At 48.8% G+C, this 23,533-nt stretch overlaps 1 protein-coding gene and 1 long non-coding RNA gene across 4 annotated transcripts in view; one reads left to right on the top strand and one right to left on the bottom strand.

Moving 5' to 3' along the window:
* Window positions 1-6,456: 6,456 nt before the first annotated feature.
* On the bottom strand, window positions 6,457-21,119 carry ZIC3 (Zic family member 3). 3 transcript variants are annotated; one of them, XR_010434033.1, is made up of 4 exons: window positions 20,062-21,119; window positions 19,233-19,396; window positions 16,315-18,695; window positions 6,457-7,383 (listed from the first exon to the last, which is right to left on the bottom strand). XR_010434033.1 is itself a non-coding variant. In XM_064670060.1 (3 exons), the coding sequence occupies exons 1-3, from the start codon at window positions 21,098-21,100 to the stop codon at window positions 18,513-18,515; spliced, it is 1,386 nt and encodes a 461-aa protein (XP_064526130.1). In that variant the 5' UTR covers window positions 21,101-21,119; the 3' UTR covers window positions 6,457-18,512. The 3 variants fall into 3 exon arrangements, 2 of the variants coding, with proteins under 2 accessions (XP_064526130.1, XP_064526131.1); XM_064670060.1 differs by having other exon boundaries at window positions 6,457-18,695; XM_064670061.1 differs by lacking the exons at window positions 6,457-7,383; window positions 16,315-18,695; window positions 19,233-19,396 and adding an exon at window positions 19,403-19,790.
* Window positions 21,120-22,791: 1,672 nt separating this feature from the next.
* Window positions 22,792-23,533, top strand: part of LOC135421499 (uncharacterized) — a 29,604-nt gene continuing 28,862 nt past the window's right edge. Inside the window, exon 1 of the long non-coding RNA XR_010434032.1 lies at window positions 22,792-22,915. This is a non-coding gene — a long non-coding RNA (uncharacterized LOC135421499). The remainder of the gene's footprint in view (window positions 22,916-23,533) is intronic.

The raw sequence follows: 23,533 nt of genomic DNA, 5'->3' as shown, positions 1-23,533 counted from the left end.
TTCCAACCACCTCTACAGCAGCTGCTCTTTCCACCTTGGAGGGTTCACCATCTTAGCCAGATTTACCCCTTGCAGCCTTAAATGCTAACATTCCCATTCCTCACAGCACTCATCCTTTGTATGGAGGGGCTGTACCTCCCACCAGAGCATCCCTCTGGACACAAAATGCTGCTATTCCTCTGCCCCTCTAGGAATCACTCACTTGATCAGTAATTCACATCACTTTTGCACAGGACCAGCAACTACAGAAGATTGTCAGAGAACAGAGTATCAGGACAAACATCTTTTCCCATGAGAGTTTATCTCAGCCAGCTGCTGGCATAGCTCCATTCCCACAGTCCATCACCCAAGCCAACTAATCCACCCTCTCTGACAGGAATTGCAACACCAAAAGGAGATATCACAGAGCCTGAGGACCACCACCATTCTGCTCTCACCTTAAATAAGGGAGCTCCTCACTGTAAAAGCAGCACCTCAGCCCTTTTAGATGCACCAGCAGGACTTCACAGAAAAGTGCAAAACATAGCTTACCTTGCCTAAATCTGTAACAACAGCTGAGACACAACTCCCCAAGCAAAGCTGCCCCTGCAGCAAACCCTTCTCCCAAGGCAGTATTTTATACAGCCCCCACCCACCCCAAAGCAATCAGTTCATTTCTCCCAGCTGGCCCATCTCTACTCTCCTACAAATCACTACCTGCTGCACAGGACTTGCTCTAGTTGGTACCAAGGGACTGATTAACTCCTTCCCTGCCAGCCACTGGAGATTTGTCTAGCTTATGCCAGCTCTCCAACTGTGTTTTCTCTTCCCAGTGCCTCTAAGATCAAAACGGTCTCTCCCTGCCACAAACACATATGGGGCTCTGTCTACATAAGGAGGTCATCTGGCTGTTCACCTCATTTAGAAAATCATTGACCTCATTTATATTCCTAAATGCAAATCCAAGCTTCAAATGTATGAAGTGGTTCAACTCGAAATCTCAGCCCTGAGGAATCTCCCCGACCTGCAACTCTTCCTATTGACTACAGACTGCTCCCCATTTCCTGTGCCAGCAGAAAGAAGGCAAAGCCATACTCACCCACACACACACACTATAACCATCAGGAGGTATTTGTGCCAGCTGAATATAGCTTCAATGGAGTTACAGACTAAATGAATTTAACCCATAACTTTGTTTCCCACAAAGCACAAACGAGACCCTCAACATATGGATATTTCTTAAGGAAGTGATTTTCTGAGAACAATAGTGAACTTGAAGAGACTGACAATGCCTCTTTAGTGGTTTGGCTAATACAAGAAGGTTATCAAGTTGTCCCAGGAACAAAAAAAAAAAGGAACACTGAACTAGATATGCAATTTTTGAATTGCCAGAAAACCATTGATTTAGTATCTAATCATATCATTGTGGTTTTACTCATTCATGCTCAATTCATCAAGAAAAGCAGTTCATTCATTTAAAGAACCAGGCATAAAATTTATATATTGACTACTCTGTTTTATTGCCAAAGCCTACTGTATTATACTCCAGTTTTATGTGCATTATAATAAAAAGCATGTGTGAATTCTCATATTTTAAAACAGTGTGCATCCTTGTGGTTTGAGTTAATGCTTTTGAAAATGGTCTCCACACGATGTTATCTGAAAATAGAATCTAACTATGATAAAACTTTAACTCTTAAGATGTGATATAATAGCATTTTGTGATAAAAAGAAATCCATTTTCAGAAATGGGGTCTCAGCCACATGTACAGAAAACATTTAAAAAATATAAAACTTCTAAGGAGGCAAAGTAAAGACCAATTCACTGCAGTACAAACATCATCTCCACTAAGGAGAAAAAAATACTTTAGAAACTATAGCATGGGGAAAAAAATGGTAATCCCAGCCAGGTTGAAAGGCTAGAGGGTGTACACCAATAATTAATCATTATATCTTACCAAAGAAGGGAAAAAAATATTTTTCAGCCCAGGTACAAGTTAATATTAATATACCATTGCATGTGAATACTATATAAATGGAAACTGAAAACATGCTGTTGGCAAATGGCAGACTTAATCTCTGTGTTCTTCATATATAATGAAGTCTGCAGTTGCAGGAGGATTATGAAACAAACATTTGTTCCCATTTTACTGAGCCTATTTATCTGCAGTAAATATCAGCACCAGAGATAAGAATAATATCCACTTTGTGTTTTTCAGGACACCATCAGAGAACAAGACCTCCTGCAAATAATGAAAAGAAGATGAGGGTAAATGAAGCTCTAAGTATTTGTGCAACATAACATTCACATTACTTACGTGCTGAGAAATAGTACTTATGTCAAATGCTGGGTGTGATTTAACCATTTGTAGTTCCACATTTTTTAGACTAGCTCTGTGCACTTGAGGATGTGCAAGAAGTGACATGTTTATAATGCCCGGCCTCTGTCATATAAATAGCAGTGATACACCATCTTCATTTGCTTCACTGCTAACAGGTGCTACCATCTCCAGTCTTCACCAAAGGTCAAATGCAGCTTTCTTAGAAATACTGAGCTCTATTCCGCTAACAGACTTAAATGCAAATGTTCTGGGGTTTTTTTCTGCTGAAGTATTATTCTATTTAACAGTCAAGTCACAGTATGGCTTATTGTTAGAACATATTACCCAGTCCATTAATTACACAGCTACCTTTCCATCATCTAGAAAAAATACCCCCAATTACAGGTTACTAAATAACCTGTTGTTGCAGCACAGTCAAAATTAATGGGGATGTAAAAAACAGCAGTGTAACTCCCCTGGCCCTCCTGAAGTTAAACCAGGATCTTTTTTGGCCCGTTAGTCTAAGGAAGACAGTGCTCTTCTTGGGTGACTGATTTTTAGTGACAATTACTAAGTAGTTGTCATATTCTGAAGTTGCTCACCCTGCCCTCCAGGGACAAAAGGCCCACTTGAATTAGTATTTGTGTTGAAGCAATTGGAGCCTGACTCTGTTGCCCTCCTGCCCTGAGGTTCAGAACCAGTGCCTAATCACCACCCTGATGGGCTTGTTTGGTTGTAGCACCTAAACACTGTAGTCATGGACATCCTCGAGCCAGCCCTCTGCTTCTCAACGCTCTTTGTAGGTAAAACAGAAAATCCTGTAATTAAGAACCAGAACCTGGAGCTTCTCATTTCCAGGAGAGACACCTGGACTTCCAAGTCCACACTGGATCACACCCTGAGGCTCCAGCAGTACTTAGAGGTAGTACATTAATGAACTTCTTAGCAAACCATCCATTGCACAGTGACAGAAACTCCAGTCCCTGGTGACATTGTGTCAAAGCTTCAGTATGCTTCAAGTGACTCAAAATGACACTCAGCTACATAAAACACAGCCATCTTCAGACCATTTCATTTTCATGAAAGAAACAGCTATGACCATGCCACCTTTTTTTTTTTTTTTTTTTTGTTTCCAACTGTTAGACTTCATTATATTCCACCCAAACAGCTGCTAAAAGGAACCCAAGGTTTCACATGGAAAGAGCAGCACAGAAAGTGGATTACAGCCGCTGAAAGGAAGAATGGGGACCTCATGAAAAATGAGTGTATGGTTCCCCCTGTGACAAGATATGAGAACTCCAGCCAAGTCTGGAAACCCTTCTGTCATGTCTGGTTACTTCCGCTGCGTATTGTGTCCGCCAAAACATGCTCCTCTTTCGCACAAATGGGAAATCTTTACTCTTAAGTGAATCTAGGGCAGTATCTAATGACACAGCCAAGCAATCCCAGCACTTCACCTTCCACAGGGCGTTCAGAGCAGCAGACGAACATATCAGTGACATGTCTGCAGGAAGAGGCACAGGCAGACACACTTTCTCCTGCCCTCAGACAAGATAATAGCTGAGACTCACCACCATGCTACTGCATTAATTCTTCCTGACCAAGCTGTTCTGGGTTTAAGCAGCTTGGAACAGGCAGCAGGAAATGGGGCTGCCTGCATATGCCCTGAGGGATATAGCCAGTGTCTGACAAGGACTGCAGCCCATATCAGATCTTTATTCATGGTAGCTTCCAAAGTGGTAATGGAGTAGCAATACCTTTGCCGGGATGTTTTCCATCTGTGCTCCCACTGAAAAAGGCACGTGCTGAAAACAAGCTACAGCACATGATGGCTCTGATGTTTTTTCCCTTTCCAATCTCTCTTGAATCCTGCTGTTATGGTTTGTTGTTCACAATTAGGATACAAATGAATCGTGGGTGTGTAATTTAACCAATTCGCTGCAACATATATGAGAGGATTCACTGTTCACAGAGCACAATTATGTAGTGAGTTTGGAGACCTATATCACAGCCCACTGCATCATACCTGAGCAGTAGAAATCAGCTCCATCAAATACCTGGTTTTGTCTTGGTTAATATGCCTATTCAGCAAAGCAGGGGCCATCAGGAAGATTTAAGCATATACATAAAACTAAGCATACATCTAAGAGCTTTACTGAATACATGTCCCTTGCAGCCTTGTGATAATCATGTATCTTTGCAGAAACAAAATGTTAATGAGTATTCGTCAGAATCCTTTTTGCTTCACATTAAAAATACTCTTTGTGCAAGTGTTCCCAGGAGAACAAGGAAGAGAGGATGGAGATTTCACAGCTCTCTGAAGGCTTTTATACAGCATTCATCCTATTTTGTCCAACTCAATAGCAGCTTCTGCTTCAACCACAAGTTTACGTCACTGTTGCTACTACCCCCTAAAAAGGCAGATATGGATTCACACTAAAAATGACTGTGATGAAGACAAATTTGGCAGAGTATCATCATGTAAAAGAGAGACAGAATAGACTGTGTGGGGGTTGTAAAAGAAAAACAGTGGGTGATCAAGAGTACAGGCAGAGAATAAGAGCACAAAGCCAAGCGCATTTAAATAAGCCCAATGACAATCTCAGATTGAGATCACTTTTGAGCTGGCTGAAAGAGGCTTGGAGTGGGAAAACAAACTGACTCTTGATGTTTTGCTTTCTGCAGTGTCCAGAAGCTGGTGCATCTTCTTGGTGAAAACATATAATCGTATCAAAGTAATTTCTGTTTCCCTTCTTAAAAGGAAACAATCTGCATGTCCCAAATTTTGATGAACCACCTAGTTTGAAAGCAGTGAGGCTCCAGAGCAAGAAGACGGAGCAGCTGTTTTCCCTCAGGGAGCAGAAGTGACATTATGACTGCAGTTAAAGACACTGAGGCCAAAGAAAAACTGTGTCTGAACTTCAGGTTCATGCTCACACTTCAACAGGTTTCAACAGAAATCTAAGGACATATGGTGTCCTTGACTCCAATGAGTCAAGTTTTACTTGACAGTCAGTAGTGTGACACCATCCTCCAGCACTCAGCCACATCCTGGGGCTTTCCAACTCTTCTCAGACATTTGGGTCCCATAAACAAACAGAAACGTTTGTTAGCTGTGGAGGCTCCCTGGGGAATGCTCTCCACCACATTTCCCACTTTCCAGCCCCCACAGCCGACAAGACTTTTGAGTTTCAGGTTTTGGGCCTGAATTAATGCCCACAGCTTCCCACTAATTCCTCTATGGTACTACTCACTTGGAGAAAAGCACCACCGGAGCAAACACTTTCCCAAATATTCCAAGGGTGTTGCATCATCTCCTGACAAGCATTAAGAACAGGGGAGTTTGAAAGTCAAATTGTGCCCTCAGAAAGAGTGGCCACTTAGCTGTGATAATGCTGTGTGGGCAGCGTCTCTCCAACTGCCTTTCATGCAGTCCCAGTGGTGAAGCAGCACACAGATCCCCATTATTAGCAGCTCTCCAAAGTATAACAGACAAATTGTAGCCTGGTAATAATTATTAATGAGAAGAATATTTTGTGCTTTCAGATTTTTGTTTCTATGACAAACAGATTTTGAATCATCTCCCAGCCAAAGGCGTAGACAGACAGGTACTAGTAATGCAGCACCAAAAAGTGCTTGTTTGGATCAGGCACAGCTCAGATCCTAAAAGCTGTCACCAGACCACAGAGCAAGAAAAGCCATGAACCCATGATGTACAGATCTGCTTTTCAACCCTGAGGAGCCCTGGCAGTTCGAGCGCAGCCACCACTGGAGGGATTTAGCAGTGCTCTTGTTTGCTGCTTTCTGTCACTCCTCGAAGCGCCAGCTCAGACTTCCCAAGCCTGTCTCCTAACTGCAGGAGCGCGGTGCCCTCCCGAGCCCTCCCCACCCCTCTCTCAATGCCCTAAACTGACTGACGGAATTAGATTTGTGGAGTGAACTCAGTTGCTTTTGATCTCTATTCAAGGTGCCATCAAGGGATCTTAATAGGTAGTATCTTAGCAAACGCTTTAAGGCCTGAAACCGTCATTAAAGAAACTCCTGATTCTCACACTTGTCTGAAAGAATAGAGGAGCAAGCTGGCTTCAAATGCCAGTTGACAGATGGGAAGACATATGGACTATAGGATTGCTGATCTAAAGAGTCAGAGCCATGGTCAGGCTGAGGAAACATACATCTTTATTTTGATGTTGACCTCAAAGGGAAGAGGTCTGAGCCAACAGAAAGGGGAAAGGGCAGAAAATATCACAAGTCTGAGGCCAGGATTGCTTTGAACTTGAGGACAAATAACACTAAACGGTACCAAGTTGACAAAAAGGCTTCTTGACACTCCGTGTCTACAAATTTAGCAGTCTGACCCAAATAGCTGCTTGATGCATTTTCAGTAACGAGCCGAGTGAGGATCAGTAATGCTGATGCAATCTCTTGTGGCACCCAAGAAGTTTGTCATTTCTTCCAGCTCCAGCTATTCACAGAGCTCCGGCATGGAGCAGGATGAAGGCACATGGGGGCACTTTGGGTTAAAGACCTTGTGATTCTTCTGCCAGCCTTTGGAGCCACTGATCAGTGGATCCCTGCAGATCACTTCTCGTCGAGTCCTGTATTTGTTTCTCTACTGGCTCTGTATGGAAAAATGTATGACCCCATCCCAAGTAATTAACATTGCATATAGCATTTTCTATAAAATTCCCCCTGGAACACTTAACTGTATTCCTTTCCAGCACTGAAAAAAATGCTCAGGATAAAGTTTAGACATTTGGAGACTTCTGCTGAATTTAAATGGCTGCGCAAGGAATCCGTGAAACAAATGAAGGGACAGATATCCCATTTTCTTCCCAGAAAAAAAGCAGGGCCTTTTAGTTCACTGTCTTTCTTCATGTCGTCTTTTTATCACAAGTGTGCACTGATGACACTACTTTAATGCAGTCTGTTCCAAGAGATTAAATTGAATGTCTGTGTAGAGTTTCAGGGCTCAGCAGCATAGCATGGCAGCTTCGTTTCACATCTCCGGGACACTGGGCAGGCATAAAAATAATTGCAGACTCAGAAACGATCAAGGAATGTATCCCGGCTGCAACAGATGCTGTATTAAAAGGAAAGACAAAAGCCAAAGTGCATAATGAATTTTAAAAGATTTCTTTATCAAACATGTCATTTGTTTGAAGGACTGAATTGCTGGCATCAGATGTGGCAGATCAGCTTGTTACCAAAGTGAAACATGAGGACTGCTATGCAATGGCAATTGATGAGTCAATTGAAATCACTGATGTTGCTCAAATGCTCATCTTCATTTAATATGTCAGTGGTCAGAAGTTAACCAAAGACCTTCTGTTTTTGTCGCCACAGAAGCAAACCAAAGGCTACAAAACATGGTCTGCTAGCACTGAACCTCAGAGGCCTTAAAATACTTAATGGAAGCTGACGCTCCAACTACAGTTGTCTGTGAAAAATAATTTTTGACATAACCCTAACAACTGAACTCAGGCTCTTGAGCATCAGTGCCTTGTCCATCAAACCATTCTCTGAGCTGCATTAAAAGCAAGATATTAAAAAGGCATTAGATTACCCAGAAACACAGTTGGCTGTCTAAGACTGACACCTATTCTTTTTGTTGATTATTTCTACTCTCACTTTATGGGGATGTTGTTGAAAGGAACAGTTTGCTAAGTGCTCGGATGGTTTCTTGGTTGATAAAAATACAAATAATTCTTGGTAAAATAAAAAAAAAATATTTTAAAACTCCTTCCACCTTCAAAACAAAAACAAAACAAAAAAACCCCCCAAAAACCCAAAACCCAAAAATAAAAACAAACCAAAAAAAACCCACAAAAAATGTTCAAACAACACAAAACACCAAACATATTTTCTCCATCTCTCCTAGCCATTTCTAAGTTATCTGGATTAATTTCTTGGTCTTGATACAACAAGTTTAAATAATCTTGAAAAACCTTTATGAGTTTAATTCTCCTACTTTAGAAACCCAGAACAAGAAAGCCGAAAAGTGTGACTTCATACAAACCAGTTTTCAACACAAGCACCCATCTGGAATTTTCACTAGAGGAAAGAGCAAACTGACTGAGAGTGTGAAAAATCTCTCTCAGGGTCTTTGGGACATGATTTGGAGATTTTAGTGCAGACAGGCAAGTTTCCTCTGAGCTTGGTAAATAACCCCTGGCTAAACTTGCTGAGAACACGCAGGCAGATTTAACTAGTTGGGGAAAGCTTTCAGCATGGTTTGCTCTACAGGCTGCACTGCAACTGCTTTTTTCTGCCCCAATATTCCCATTTCTCCTGCTGCCAAGGTCTGATGGGAGCAAGAGGTGAGCAGCTCCAGGATCTGCTGCTGGCTCCCACAGGGCCAACCCAACAGCAGGAGAAGTTGCTCCATGCCTAAAGAGACACAGAGCAGACCCTGCGCCTCTGCCCATGACCAGCCTGCAGTCTCAATCCAGCTGCATCACGATGCCTAGTAAACACTCTGGGATTTGTTAAAAATGAGGCTTTTCTAATATGCTGAAGATGACAGACCTCAAGTTGTCATATATTAAAATGGTGCGTACATTCCTTCCTCCGAGTAACCAATAATGGGACAAAAATCCTTGCCAACTCCAGTCCGTCCCTCCTGCCAAGGATTGTTTGAGCTCAGCTCATCCATAGTGCCCCCATTGGGATCCAGATATAGATTAACACAGTTTTGAAATGCACAAGGGCCACAATCATGCAAGGCTTGATCCAACCCAGACTGGAGTCCATGGAAAGGTCTGCATTGACGTAAGTGGATAGAGCACAGCACCATCGCTCCTGCTGCTGAGAAACCAGCCCCAGTCCCTCCCCCGTGGCAGGACCCCATTGTGGCCTCCAGGAACACAGCGGAGTGGGAGCCATGGGGGAGCAGGAGGGCAACAACAGCTCCCCAAGGGTCCCTCTGGTCCTGAGCCTGGTGGGCACAAAGCTGCCTGCGTGAAGCCAGCCTGTTCCTCCCCACTCGCAGCTCGGGTCTGGCTTGCCAAGGGACTCCGTCACCAGCCACATCCCAAAGCCCGGGCACGGGAATGGCGCCGCCGGTGCCCACGCACTGCACCCGGCCAACAGCCACGCACAGCTGCATCCTGGGAGCCAAAACTTGTGTAGCGTGGAGGGTTCCTCACCCCGAGCACCACACGCTGCTTCCCACAGGGCAAATCCTGTGCACGTCTCCAGAGACTCACACACTTTTGTGGGGGCTCTGCCTGAACAGCCTGCAAATGCAAAAGGCTCAGCTGGATGTATTCACACACAGGGACAAGGAGCAGCTCCTTGCTGCTGCACCAGCCCGGCCGCCTTTCACTAGACTATTCCTCCTTCGCCAACCCACATCTCTTTTGTTCCTCCTTTCCTCATTCCCACGTTTTTGTGCTGCCCTCTCAGGCATCCCCTGCGTTACCCAACAGCCTCCCCTTCCACACTCTTGCTCCAAGTTTGCTTCTCAGCCATCATTTCTTTGGGATTTACTGCAGTCAGAGAAGCAAGAATTGAAATAGGGAAATACCAGCCTTGGGGCCCTCTCCCCTTTACAGTCTCTGGTACTTGGTATAGAGCTCGCAGGAGACAGTACCAAGCCAAGGGGGGCAGCATTCATGCATGCACTAGCCCCCAGCTTGGGGCCTTCTACTCTATCACAGCAATAAAAAACTGCCCATTCAAGTCCTTTGTCTTAAAGATTTCCATCCTGGCTACAGCAAGTGCAGATTTATTGGTGGGAGCAACTGCAGGAGGAATAGTAAACAGCGCGCGCGTGCGTGCCGATGTGCCAGCGCACGGAGGCCGTGCCTCCACCCAGCATGGCACAGCCTCACCACAGTCAAGATTAAATATGTGACTAATATAAAATGGGTTTCCCGGTGCTTTAAAAAAATAAATAAATATTTCATCTGGCATCCTATTTCATGACATACGCGGCACAGTCGGAGCTTGGTGGGGACGCACGGATGGGGGAGAACCGAAGCCAAGAGCGACGGCTGACTACGCTGGGTCTGAGGAATCAGACACCTGCCTTATTATGAACAGTGATGCACAGCGTGGCCTCTGCTTTCTCACAGGCCTCCACTCACAAAAGCTAAATTGCACAACCTGTGCCTCCCTCTGCCTGCTACCATCCTGTTTAAAGGTGCAGCCTCACACCCACGCCAAGCCTGGCCAAGGGGTGGACCTCAGGCTTCCCACCCCAAACTTCCCGACCCTTCCACAGAGGCACACAGAACGCTTTCCACACTTGTTGACACTTCAAAATAATACGTTGCTAATGATAAAATCAGCAGCCACATCTTTTGTTGACTTCTGTAGGAATTTCACTGGAGAAAGGATGGCAGGACGCGACTCCAAGTTCGCTGAGTGACATCTTATATTTTCCAAACCATCCTCAGATTTTTCATAACATCTAGCAAGCGAGTTGCTGACAGAAGCAGGATGGTTGCCTGTTTGTTGGGCAAGAATACTTTGGGATTCAGTAGAATACCAAATTTGGTAGAATGTCTTCCACTTTGGTAGAAGATATTACAAACAACTGTGCATTTTAACACGTTTTCACATTACACATCATTCATTCTGGGGAGGGGGGTGGTGATTGTTTTGTGCAGACAGCTAGCAATGTTTCCAAGAATGAAAATGTTCATCGAAAGATAATGAAAACCAGATATTTAGTAACATTTTCATTTTGCATGTTTAAATATTTATAACTATGTTCATAAAACCACATGTTTGCTCTCCTAATGCTCTAGTGATTTTGTTTATGAAATGCAGTATTTCTCCAATGCCCCTTCCTTGCATCAGCTTCTCCTCAGAGCACAATTTACTAGTGTTGCTCTACTGACAAACAGCTTTTTTTGTAAAAGACTGTTTGAGATTAAGAACAGAAAATTAATGAAAAGAAGAAAATATATTTTCAGGACATTAATGTTTCACTGATCCATACGTGATTTAAAACTTTGTAGGGGGCATTTATGCTGGTTTAATTCTTTCAGTGCAATTTATGGTCAATCTGGAAAGAAACTATTTATTAATCTACAGCAAAATTATGAAATTTAGAAATATAAGTGTGATAAAACTAAGGTGCTGATACAAACTATTGTTCTCTCTAGAACAATTTTTTTTCCTAACTTGGATGAAAATTCAATTACAACAAAGAACTTTGCTTTAATGCTACAGTTGCTCAAGTTTGTGTTACAAATTTCTCGAGTTTGAGTTATAAATTTCTAAAAAACTGATCACAGCCTGAGACTACTAGGCTTAGAAGAGCCCACTGTACTCTTCTCTGTCCTCTGACTACAGACATCATGGCATAGCTCGCAGGGCTCATTCTGGTGTATTAAACATTCAGAGAGACCACGGCTGCGAGGCGAGGCTGGCAGAGCTCGGCCCCACAGCTGGAGACCCAGTAAGTTCTTTATCAAATCATAATTCCTAAAATTCCCTATGTCACCTCATAATTTAAAAAAGGAGCTAATGTTTTAAAATTTTTTTAAATTTTCTTCTCCTTTTTTTTTTTTTAAACATTTACAGCTTAAGGTTTTTGAAAGGGTCAGGGAACTCCTCTGAAATCAAGTCCTCAGCAACAGAGAGGTTTTATTTTAATTTCAGTCCAGTGTCCTCCTGAAGGTACAGGGAGGGTCTTCGAGGGGCAGTTTCAACTCCTTTGGTCCTTTGCCTGTCTTCTGCATCAGCAAAGAATGAAAAGGAAACAGAAAAAAAGGAGCAGATTGCAATGATACATTGGTATCTCATTTTAAAAACAAAATAAGTGGTGCCAAGCCATTAAGGCAAATCACTCCACTTACTGTATTATTTTAAAATACTTCTGCAAGATTAAAAATTAAATATATATTTTACTGCTGCAGTTTTGTCAATTCTTACAATACTGGCAAATAGCCTCATTTTAAAAAATGTAAGTCAAGCTCTAGAATCATGAAATTACACAAAAATTTGAGCTCCACTTTAAAACACAAATATATGCCCCTTTAGCCTTGTAGGTGTCACCAAAAGAAAAAAAAAAAGAAAGAAAAAAGAGGCAAAATAAAATCTGGACAGTGAGGCTCACAGCACTGAAAAAAAAACAGCAGAAAAAGAAAAAAAATTGTGTACTTTCTTTTCCTTTCATAATCTTGTAAAATTGAGCAAGTCCATTACAAGTGTGCCTGGAACATGATTTTTAAATATTTATGATTGGCAGTTTCAGCACATTCTTGCAGCATCTTCTTTCTAGTAAAAGTAAATATTATGGGGAAAATGAGTATTCTGGGGAACATCTGCCTTCCTCAGCACCAGGAGCCCTTGTACCAAGTGAGTGACCAGAGTCCAGTCCTTGCAAATTCTGCACTCAACATACGTCAGAGAAACTTTAGTCACACCATCTGCTGCACAAAGATTTTTCTTTTAATTAAATATAATATTTAAGTCCAAATTAAGATTTTTCCTATAGTTAAGAAGGAGTTTCACCAATCTCAACACAAGCTTTACTTTTTTCTTGAGTTTATCAATAATCCCTGAGAAGTTCAAGTCCATGGATTTAATAGGGTGCTAAATGCAAACAAAAAAAATGTTTATTTTCAGTGAGAACACACTGAAGGGGTGGAAAGCTTAAATTCAATGTCATTCTATTAACACAGCTAAAGAATAAACAGGAAAAAATTAAAATAAGGAAAAAAGTGAATGAAAAAACAATATCTTCTTGCTCAAAACAGAAGAATCATGCTATGTAAACTACAGAAAGCAGAAAAAAATTACTTTAAAAAAAAATACAAACACCAGATTTTGCACTGAAATAATGTCTTACTGAAACTGAGGGGAATTTAAAGATGATATAAATAAGTGGGTGATTTTATTTAAAGCAAAGACTATATGCTAACGCACTGCCTCTTGAGCCTTTCTGGCTGCAGGTACATTTTCCAAAGTGGTTATTCTCTGTGGCATACAAATACAGCGAGCCCATGGCTAGCAGAAACCAAAATCCCAGTGTTTTCTCCCCTGCTGTGACCCTCCCAGCTAAAGGTATCCGCCTGTGAATAAAGCCCAACACTCATTTCTGCTCCAAAATCCCACCCAGCTCCCTCTGGAGCACAGGGAGCGGTGACACCCGGCACCTGCTGGGGCACAGTCCCAGCACAGGCTGCAGAGCAACACACCTTTTACCCCCACACCAAACCCTGACGATGTTCCACTTTCGTCCTGCCCACAGACCAGTTTCTGCCTGAACAACAGAGATGGAGGTACTGGAAGCCAGGTAGGGCAAAGCCGCCTGGAAAGCTTCGGAATCTCTGCCCAGCCCCTTGCTCCACCACACCAAGTGCCCCAAAACCTCACCAAGAGCCATTTTGTAGCTGCAGGACTAGCACAGGCCTAAACTGGGATTATATGATGCTCTGAAAAACAGCAAAAACAAGGGAATAGCCCTATTCTGCATGTATCCTTTATGATCCTTGCCATTAAGCGTCTGCAGCTTCCCCAGCCTCCTCCCAGCCAGCAGGACCACCGGTGACTTTTCCCCTCTCCAAGTTTCCCCAATGTCCCAGGTCAGGCTACCTCGCTCAGCATGCACAGGAAAAAATCCCCAGCATGCAGGCTGGGTCTCCCTCAACAGAAACTTCACGTATCAGCCATTCAACCATTTCAAAGTCGAGCTTTGGCAATTTCAAAGCTGCCACTATTGAACAAGTTGCCAAAACAAAATCATTCAGCTAAACTCTTTTTTTTTTTTCCCCCAGCCCTTTTTAATAAAGTTTCTTTTCACACGAACATTTGAAATGGAGAAACACTACTGAAGTGTCAGCTAAAAGAAAACCTAAGCAGCACACAACCTTCTTTACTGAGAATAAAATTAGCATCTTAATATTAAAATATACCTGTGCCTCCTTAGTCAAGTGCCTCCCCCGGATCCTGCAGAGGGTTTTTTCACGACTCCTGCAGAACAGATGTCTGCAAAGCCATCCTAAACAGCCTCCTATCAAGTCTGCAGGGCAGGTCCTTGCTTTGCCATTCTCACCACTGTAAGCTCTTACAAAAGTATTTTTACTGCTTGCAGTTACGTTCAGGTGAGCAGGCACTTGCAAGACATAAATTATATTTTTATCCCATACAAATGGCATAGAAAGGTTAACCAAACATTTCAGTTCAGGGGATGTACAGAGTAGTCATAGTCAGTACGTTACGAACTATTTCCTTCTGGACACTCTATAATAAAATTAGATTTCTCAAAGAATATTAGTTTTCTCTGGAGTTTTACTTTTCCAGACCCAGAGTGCACCTCTGCAGAAATATTTTCCTTACAGCTGATCATACTAACAGCATAAATAACAGGGATGGTTTATGAAACAGTCGTGAAAGTTAGGCTCAGCTATAAGAGGAGAAAGGTTAGTGTGTGGTGCTTTTAATCTGGGAACATTATATTAAAAAAATAAAATGCAAACACAGAATACTACACCCTATCCACTGCTTTGGAGCTTTACAGCCAACAGAGTTACTATAGGAACTTAATTCCTGGTGTCATAACGCTGAGATACTTGAACACAACCTGATCAAAATGCCTTCAGGACTCTGCCTTCACACTGTGTGCAACCACTAGCTGCTAATGGCACGCACAAAGCTTGAAAAAAAAAATATTCTTTTCAGAGGATTACACCAGACACAGAGACAGATATGCAAAAACAATGACACCAAAGGAATCAAAATATTCATGGCTCATAAAGCGTGGTAGAGAAGGAATGGCTCCAGCTCATCGCCTGCCTCTGCTTAGATTCGTTATAGCACAATGAATCAACATTACCCCTTTTAGAAAACCATCCTGAGTTCTGTTTATGTGGGGACAAATCCACCTAATCCTGCTCATACAAGCAAGCACAGCAACTTCAAGGGAACTGCCAGTCTGGGAGAGGACAGCAGAATACGTCCCCTTTTTGTGACCAGTCCTGGGATTTTTCTGGGGTGTGACACAAGTCCCATTATTATGACACACTAAAAGCTGAGCTAACATGGCACCTGCCCTGCCAGCGCTGTTCTGCCCTGGCTGGCTCTGTAACGCTTTTGTCCAAGCTGTGAGCACAGGGAATGCCCACAGGTCCCTACTGCCAGGCCCTGGCTTTGAAAATCATGAGCTGTCTCTCCCCAGCTCACAAAACCAGCCTAAGAAATCTGGGAAAAAGGACCTTTCCCACTCCAGGACTCTCTATATCTCCCTGCAATTAGCACGGGTGAGGAACAGAGACTTTTTGCTTCTTTTTACAGAAAAGCCCTTCTTATTTGACCATGAGAGCTGAGGACTCAGCTGCAGGGTGAGACAGCTCTTCCCTGGCCTTCATCCCCAAAGTCTCGGGGCCAGCAGCACCCACCAGCACAGTGTACCATGCTCGAGGGACATGGCCTTCCTGCCCCATCTCATGGTGCTGGTGCTGAACTCTGTGCTCTGCAAGCATTTCAGAGCCAAAGAGGTCCTCAGCCCTTTTTGCATCCATCCCAAATCCATTCCTTCATCCCATACCACACACACCCCCACCCCAGCTGCACCTGCCCATCCATGCCCCATTTTGGGGGGGGCTGCAGAGTGGGATGGGGGGACCCTGGACCTCAGTGGGGTACAATCAACAGTTTGCTCCACTCTTCCCCATACTGGTAGCAAGCCCTGCCTGGATGGGGAGGTCCCAGGGTGGGGGACTGACTGGCGACCCACGGGAAGCCAAATGAGCCAGGATGCTGGTTTAAATTCCTGGCAATAAAAATGGCAGGGGCAGTGCTGCCAGTCAAAGGAAGGAAGCAACTGCGGGGGCAGGCAGGAGGGCAAGTACGCCAGCACGGCCCGAGGGCCCCGGGAACCAGCCAGAGCCACTGCGGAGCCAGAAAGGACAACCCCGGCCACAGCAGAGCCCCCCACTCTGGGACGGCGTTTTGGGGACCGACAGCAGCAGCCGTCGCCAGCCCTGCGCCCCCGCGGAGCCCTGCGCGCCCCGCGCCTCCCCGGGTCCGAGCAAAGCAGTAACGAAACCGAGCCTACCGGCACGTTTCCAAGCCTGGCGCGGTCCGGAGCGACGCAGACGCGACCCAGGTGGGTGTCCGAGGAAAACCCGACGGCGCCCGGCGGCTCCGCTGCTCCTCGCCCGCCGCGGGGCGGGGTGGCCCCGCTCGCCCCCCGGGAAGGGCCCGGGCCGGCAGCGCTCCGCGTCCAGCCCCGGGCTCGGCTCTGCGCACAGCGAGAGAAAGACTTCACAGCAAAAAAGAAGCAGAGATCCATGTCCAGCTGGGACACCTCGAAGGGAACTATTTTAAGTGGCCAGTGAGGAGCTGGAGGGATTTATTTTTTATTTTTTTTTTTTAGATGTGCAGCTGCAGAGGCTGCGATTCACCTTTCTCCTGTGCGAGAAACCTTTTTTTCCCCCCTTTTTTTTTTTCCTTGGGAAAAAGGAGAGGGTAGATTTGTTCAAACGTGAATTTTAAAGCATGCAAGGCTCCGCGGGTTACTCGCCCGAGCGGCCCCTGCGGCAGGCAGGAGGGGCCACCCCGGCCTTCCCCTGTGCCCCCAGTCAAGTTCAAGAGGGGGCCTGTCTGGGGTCTCCCCCGGTCAGGGGAGGTGCGGATCGGAGGGAAGATGCAGCTGCGGAGCCGCACGCCCGGGCTGGCCGCGCTGGAGGGGAGCACCGGCCGCGCTCCGCCGGGGCGGGAGGACCTGAGTATCCCCTGCGGCACCTCCGTCCGGCCCGCCGAGGCCACCGGGACACAGAGGTTTGCCGAGGAGGGACGGTTTCCACCGTCTCTCTGGTTGCTTGGAGCTCCTGTGTGGCGCCAGAGGAGAAGTTTCTCGGATGAGATGTCTCCGCTCGACCCCTTTTCCTCCTGAGGACGGGGAGGCTTTTCCGCATCCTAGTCAGAAATAAAGGAAAACAAAACAAACCAGACGATAACGGAGAAAGTCCTGCCCACCGCGAGGTCGCCCCGGTCCCCCCCCGGCATGCAGCCCGGTGCCGGTCCCGCAAGGTTGGCCGGCCCCCACATCCCAGCGCTACATCCAAGCGGCGCCGGGCACTGCGCCGCCCCGGTACTCACCGTCGGGACCTCCCCGTCGAGGCGGCCGCGCTGCCCCCGGCGCTGCTCTCCCTCGGCGGCGCCGCGCCCCGAGATCGGTCGGCTCGGGAAGGTGGCGGGGGAGCGAAACTGCCGGGCGGCGGAGGGCGGGGACAAAGGGACACGAGAAAAGAGCGGCGGCGAGGAGGCGGCTTCACCCGGCATCGCCAGCTCGAAAACAACGGCCCGGCCCGGGCGGCAGCGCCAACCGGGCCCGCGACGGCACCCGCGGCTGCCCCGTCCCCCGGAGGAGGTCAAAAACGGCTCTTTCCAAAACAATAAACTTTTAATGCTAAAGCAGTTATAACCAAAAGCTGTACAGAGTTGGAATTTTTTTTTGTTTGTATTTTTTTTGTTAGAAAACAATTTTTTCTCCCCCATAAATATTGTTCAGTTCCCGGCACTTTGTATCAATAATTAAATTACGAACGATAAATATGGCATCATGGGTATGTATTTACAAAAAAAGTTATTACAAAAAGGCAACTGTTATACTAAACGTCACAATCTGGGCAGAATAAACACCACATCCTCATCCTGAAAAATACTGACCGACCCCATCAGACGAGAATACATTCACAAGTGTAATGCTTGGAGAGAGAGAAGGAGAAAGAGATCAGAGAAAGAAGCAGCAGGAGAGCTAGAAAGGAAAGTTCAAGACATAACAGGACTTTGGCACGGTTTAAGACTGTAAGTTTAAACAATCACCACTAAGGCGAAGGAGAATTTTCATCCTCATGTCAACATCCCACCGAAAGAAGGAAAAACAAAACAAATTAGGAATAAAAAAATAGTGGGGAATTGGCAGAAGAAGGACTCGGGCAAGGAGGGGGAAAAAAAAATCAAAGAAACGATTGCGACTGAAAAAAATGACAACAAAAAAAAGAAATCTAATCCTGAGAAAAGGACATGGCTAGTCCAGCGTCTGGGCTTGCAAAAAAATAGTAATAATTATAATATAATAATAAAAGACCCCCCTCTGGATCCTGGCAGTTAACTAGGTGTAGCCCTATGCGGTCGTCGGTGTGGAAACTCCATTTCCATGGGAGCGAGCTGCAGTTGGCTTGGTTCGTCCTTTTTTTTTCCTCGTTCCCAATGCATTTGGTCCAGTCTGTGGCCGGGCAGCAGCTGCCTTCACACATACCACTCATTAAAATTGGGGGGCAGTCCAGGGTTGTGGCCGGGGTTACTCTGCAGGGCGGCCGGCGGCGTTTTAGTGGAGTCCTTACTGCCGGCGGAGCCCACCGCAGGGGGGGTGGAGGACTCGTACCCCGAACTGGCTGCAGGGGAAGAGTCCGACCCCTGGGATTCGTGCACCTAAAACCAAGAGGCAGAGATGGGAGCGAGCTCAGGGTCCCCACCACCTTGCTCAGCCAGGCTGGGGTGTTCCTCCATGCAAGAGGGACAATGTGGTCCAGCAGCTCGGTCGTGCCCGGCAATCAGGCGGTTCATGCCTGGCTGGCCACTGAGCACCAGCAGCAAATGCCTGCCTCGGCTCCTGGGCATTTGGCTGCAGCATCCTGGCGTGGGGGGCTGCAGCATCCCAGCACAGGGGCTGCCATGTCCCAGCATGGGGGCCTGCAGCCACAGGCCAGGTTGCACTTGCACGGCCTTCCAGCACCAAGCCACACTCTGCAAACCAGGCAGCACTTGCACCAGTGGGAGCACAAAAAGAAACTACGCCATTTCCCCGGGCTGTGCTCCAGCCACGGCCCAGACACTGGGGACTGCCTGGGCCATGCCAGGAGCACGGAGCTCAGCTCTGCCCTGCTCCAGGGAAATGAGCCCTGAGCACAGCAGCGGCTCAGCATCCCTGCTCAGGGAGGAAAGGACTGGAGCACTGGGGTGATTTACCTTCATGTGTTTCCTAAGTGAGCTGGGGTGGGTGTAGGATTTGTCGCACACCTTGCAGATGTAGGGCTTGTCCGAGGTGTGGACGTGCATGTGTTTCTTCCTGTCACTGCTGTTGGCGAAGCGCCTGTCGCAGCCCTCAAACTCGCACTTGAAAGGCTTCTCACCTGTGAAATTTAGAGAGGGTGAAGGCGGGCCGTTCCCCGCTCCATCCCCACCTGCCTCCTCCCAGGACAACATCTGCCCCGCTCACCCCGCCTTAGGGATGCACAAGCACCACAACAAATGAAGAAGGGGAAGATGGACAGAAAGGTTCGTTACGTGTTGGGTAAATTTGGATCAGCCTTCGTTACTTTTAACTCACCTCCCGCCAGGCCCACGCTGGGCTCCGGCAGGGAAGGCGGCTGGGCGAGCTCGGAGAGGGAGAAGACCCGAGATAAATTCAGCGGCTCGGACAGCTTTACAAGACGTACTCCAGGATACAAGCCAAAATACGTTTGCTTCCAGCCTTCCCCCTCTCTTCCCCTCCACCCGTGCGGGAGGGCTGAAGGAAACTCAGGGCTGCAAATAAAAATACTTTGACAAAAGTATCGCTGATTTAATTAGGATAGATGCCAATCAGGCCTAAAAATAAAATAAAAAAAGGAGCGGAAGTCACCGAAAATGAGATTTCATTAGCATTTCTATGGTTCCCTCTGCAGAGGCGCGCAGAAGGCCGAAAGCGGCGGCAGCGCCGCGCACCCCGCGCTCGGCCGGCCCGTCCCCGCAGCCCCGCGGAGCCCCACAAAGCCCCGCGTCCCGGGTGGGAAAGACACATGGACACGGGCCTTACCTGTGTGCGTCCGCTTGTGAATCTTGAGATTCTCGGAGCGGGCAAAGATCTTGCCGCAGCCCGGGAAGGGGCAGGGGAAGGGCTTCTCGCCCGTGTGCACCCGAATGTGGTTCACCAGTTTGTATTTCGCCTTGAAGGACTTGCCTTCCCGCGGACACTCGTCCCAGTAGCAGATGTGGTTGTTCTGCTCCGGCCCTCCGACATGCTCCATGGTGACATGGGTCACCAGCTCGTGCATGGTGCTGAAAGTCCTGTCGCAGCTCTTCTTGGGCCGGCTGAGCTGGCTCTCGTCGAGCCACTTGCAGGACAATTCTTGCTTGATGGGCTGGCGCATGTACCGAAAGAAAGCCCCGGGGCCGTGGTGGTGATGGTGGTGGTGGTGGGCCGCCACGTTCATGCCCATATTCATGTTCATGTGGTTGTAGTTGTGGAACTGGGCGCCGGCGTAAGGGTCCGTGCGGGGGCTGGAGACGGCCCGGTAGGGATCCGGCCGCCCGAAGAGGTCCCCGCGCAGCCCCAGGTGCATCTGCCCGTTGTCCACATGCCCGTTGGGGGACGTGTGGCTCGGGCTCTGCTCGTGGAGCCCCGGGAAGAGCAGGTATCCCGGGGTGTCCGGGATGCCGCCGGGGCCGTGCAAGCCGCCGGGGGAGCCGCCGAAGAGCCCGTGCTGCGCCGTGCCGGAGGCGGCGTCCGCGATGCCGGAGCCGCGGTTGCGGAACAGAAAGTCGCGTGTGGAGTTGAAAGCGGCGGCCCCGCCGTACGAGGGCACCTGGCCGGCGTGGTGGTGGTGGTGGTGGTGGCCCAGGGCGCTGGCGTAGCCCGGCGCCTGCGGCGTGAACGCCGAGCTCTGCCCGGCGGCGAGGTCGTGCGGGGCCGCGTTCAGCTTGAAGGCGGCGGCGTGCGAGGAGTCCCCGAAGGGGCCCAGCCCCATACCGGCAGCGGCGGCGTCGCGACCCGGCATCTCGTGGTGCCGGGGCGCCGCGAAGCCGCCCACCCCCAGCGCCGGGAACTGCGGCCCTCCGTCCAGCAGCATCGTCATGGGCGCGGGGCCGTCGGCGCGGCGGCAGCCTGCCCGCCCCCCCTCCTCCTCCTCCCGCCCGCCCCCAAAAAAGTACAAAACCACCCCAAAACGTACCCCCCCACCCCCCCGCTGCGGGCAAGCGCGGCCCCGGCCGCGGGCGGGCAGCGAGGCAAGCACCCCCCGGCCGAAACCAAAACAACAACAACAACAAAAAAAACCAACAACCAGCGCCAAAACAGCCACCCGCCCCCAGAGGCGCCCGCCCCCCGCGCCGGGCCGGACTGGGCCGGGCCGGGCCGGGCAGGGCGGCGCAGCAGGGCGAGGAGGCGCAGCGCGGCCGCACTCCGGCTCCGCGCCGTCGGGGCACTGACGGGGCGCCCGCCCGCGCCTCGCACATAAAACCAACTCCGGGGCCAGGCCGCGCCGCGCCAATGGGGAGCCGCGCGCCGCCGGTCACCTGACCCGCCGCCCGCCGCGCCATTGGCCGCGCCGCGCTTGATTGGCACGCGCCCCGCGCCGCCGCCGCCGCTGATTGGGCTCGGGCGCCCCGCAGGTAGAGCGGGGGCGGCTGAGGGGGGGCCGCGGGACGGGCCCGGGGGGCGGCGGGAGCCCCGCGGAGCCCCCGCGCCCTACGTGTCCCCCCGTCCCGGCCCCGCCGCCCCCTCCTCGCGTGTCCCGCCGCGTCCCGCCGCCCGTGCCCTCCCAGCGCCGCCCCGCGCCGTGCGGGACGCTTGCCCCGGGCGGCGCGGCGGGGAAGCGTAAAAGCCGCTCTGAAAAGCCGCCGCGTTGATTCAAAAACGAAATAATAATAGTAATAATAAATTAAAAAACCCCCCACGAGATAAAGCCGTAGCTGTTTCCAGTTTATTTTCTATTTTAATTATTATTTTTTTAATTTTATTTTTCTATTTGCTTTTATGTTTACCGGCTGAGCGCGGGGAGAGCCCGCTCCTGCCCCCCAGCCCCGGGGGCGCGGCGTGACCGGGCCGGGGTCCCCCCGCCGGCAGAGCCCAGCCCCGTCTGTCCCCCCTCGCTCCCGTCGGAGGACCGGGAGGGGGGTCACACCCCGCTCCGCGGACAGCGGGGCTCCGTCCCCCGCTCCCCGCCGACCCGCCGAGCCGTGCCCAGAACGGCGGCTCCTGAGCCGGTTTTTTTTCTACACTCATTTATCTTTTCGGTTTTCTCCGCTCTCTCTTTATTTCTTTCCTTTTTTTCCTCTGCTTTTTTTTCCCTTTCCTTTTTTTCCCCCTTTCCTTTTTTTCCTTTCCTTCCTTTTTTTCTTTTTCTTTTCTTTTTAATTTTATTTTGCAAAGGCAACGTTCTGCCTTGGAATAATTATCAGTTGCAGACAGCGCTATAAATCCACTCATTTTCTGTTCTGGAAAGCACTTGCAAAGAACTATGGGGAGCAAGAGTGGAAATAAAAGGCAGAAAGAAAGATGGCTGTAATTGTAATATCCTGAGGTTTGCTGAGCCCCCAAGTCTGGCTATTGGGCAGGTCTCAGGCTCGCCGCCGGCTCTCTGCAGGAAACGTAAAATCTGATCAAGTTCAGAGACGCATTGAGAGCCCGCTTCAAGCAGCGCTTTATAACCGCGGCCCTTTCACATCCTTACCCCCAATCAGCCCCGGGAAAGGCTTCGCCTTCTTTATTTTAGGGTTTGCAGGGAGCGGAAAAAAAAAAAAAAAAAAAAAAAGGAAAAAAGAAAAAAAAAAAAAGAAAGGGGGGAAAAAAAGCCACCGATATAAAATCTCCCCGAGAGGTAACACCAGTGCCCGTCAAACACTCAAATTTCCCAGGCCACAGCCGCCAAGAACAGTCCCAAAGTTGGAAGGTGAGTCCCTCGCTGCCGTTAGTGCACGATCGCAGCACAACAGGAGGCGGGAGCGCGGGGACCCGCCCGGGGGGGACCCGCCGGGGGGGCCGGGGCCGCCTTCGCTGCTCCCCCCGCTACACCCCGCGGCTGTTAGGCGGGAGTGGGGGGCCCTGCAGGATCGTAGCCGTTTCCGCGGCTCGTCCAGGAATTCGGGCGCGGGGAAGCCGGGACATGGCCGGGGATACCAGGGCACCGACCTACAGACCCCGGGGACGGCGGGGCGAGGCCACGCACCCCCCTCGCTGCTCCGCTGAGGCTCTACCTGCCTATCTCCGGAGGGCTGCGGCGCGGTCATTAATTACCTTCCGCACGTGTTGGGTTTTCTCGACAACAACAAACCCCTCAATTAAAAAAAAAAAAAAAAAAAAAGGAGGGGGGAAAGAAATAGAAATAAAGGAGGGGAAAAAAAGAGGGGGGGGGGACATAATTCAATTATCCCGTCAGCTGAGCACGGGGGAGGGCAGCGCCTCTGAAGTCGCCGACCTGGGGCGACCGAGGGCGACTGACCCCTGCTTGTGCAGAGGCCTCACGTGTGGCACTGTGTGTTCTCTGTCCCTAATGGGACGCGCTGGGCCC

Source organism: Pseudopipra pipra, chromosome 13, assembly GCF_036250125.1.
Source record: "Pseudopipra pipra isolate bDixPip1 chromosome 13, bDixPip1.hap1, whole genome shotgun sequence".
In the NCBI taxonomy this organism is placed as follows: domain Eukaryota; kingdom Metazoa; phylum Chordata; class Aves; order Passeriformes; family Pipridae; genus Pseudopipra; species Pseudopipra pipra.
Note: the sequence above shows the minus strand (reverse complement) of the source record. Positions and strands in the feature narration are given on the sequence as shown.

Excerpts from the sequence above, each read along its gene's own strand:
- ZIC3 (XM_064670060.1), bottom strand. The coding sequence starts at position 21,100 with ATGACGATGCTGCTGGACGGAGGGCCGCAGTTCCCGGCGCTGGGGGTG. Across the intron at positions 19,397-20,061 it reads TCACAAGCGGACGCACACAG|GTGAGAAGCCTTTCAAGTGC; the intron begins GTAAGGCCCGTG and ends TAAATTTCACAG. Across the intron at positions 18,696-19,232 it reads CACTTAGGAAACACATGAAG|GTGCACGAATCCCAGGGGTC; the intron begins GTAAATCACCCC and ends TCTTGGTTTTAG.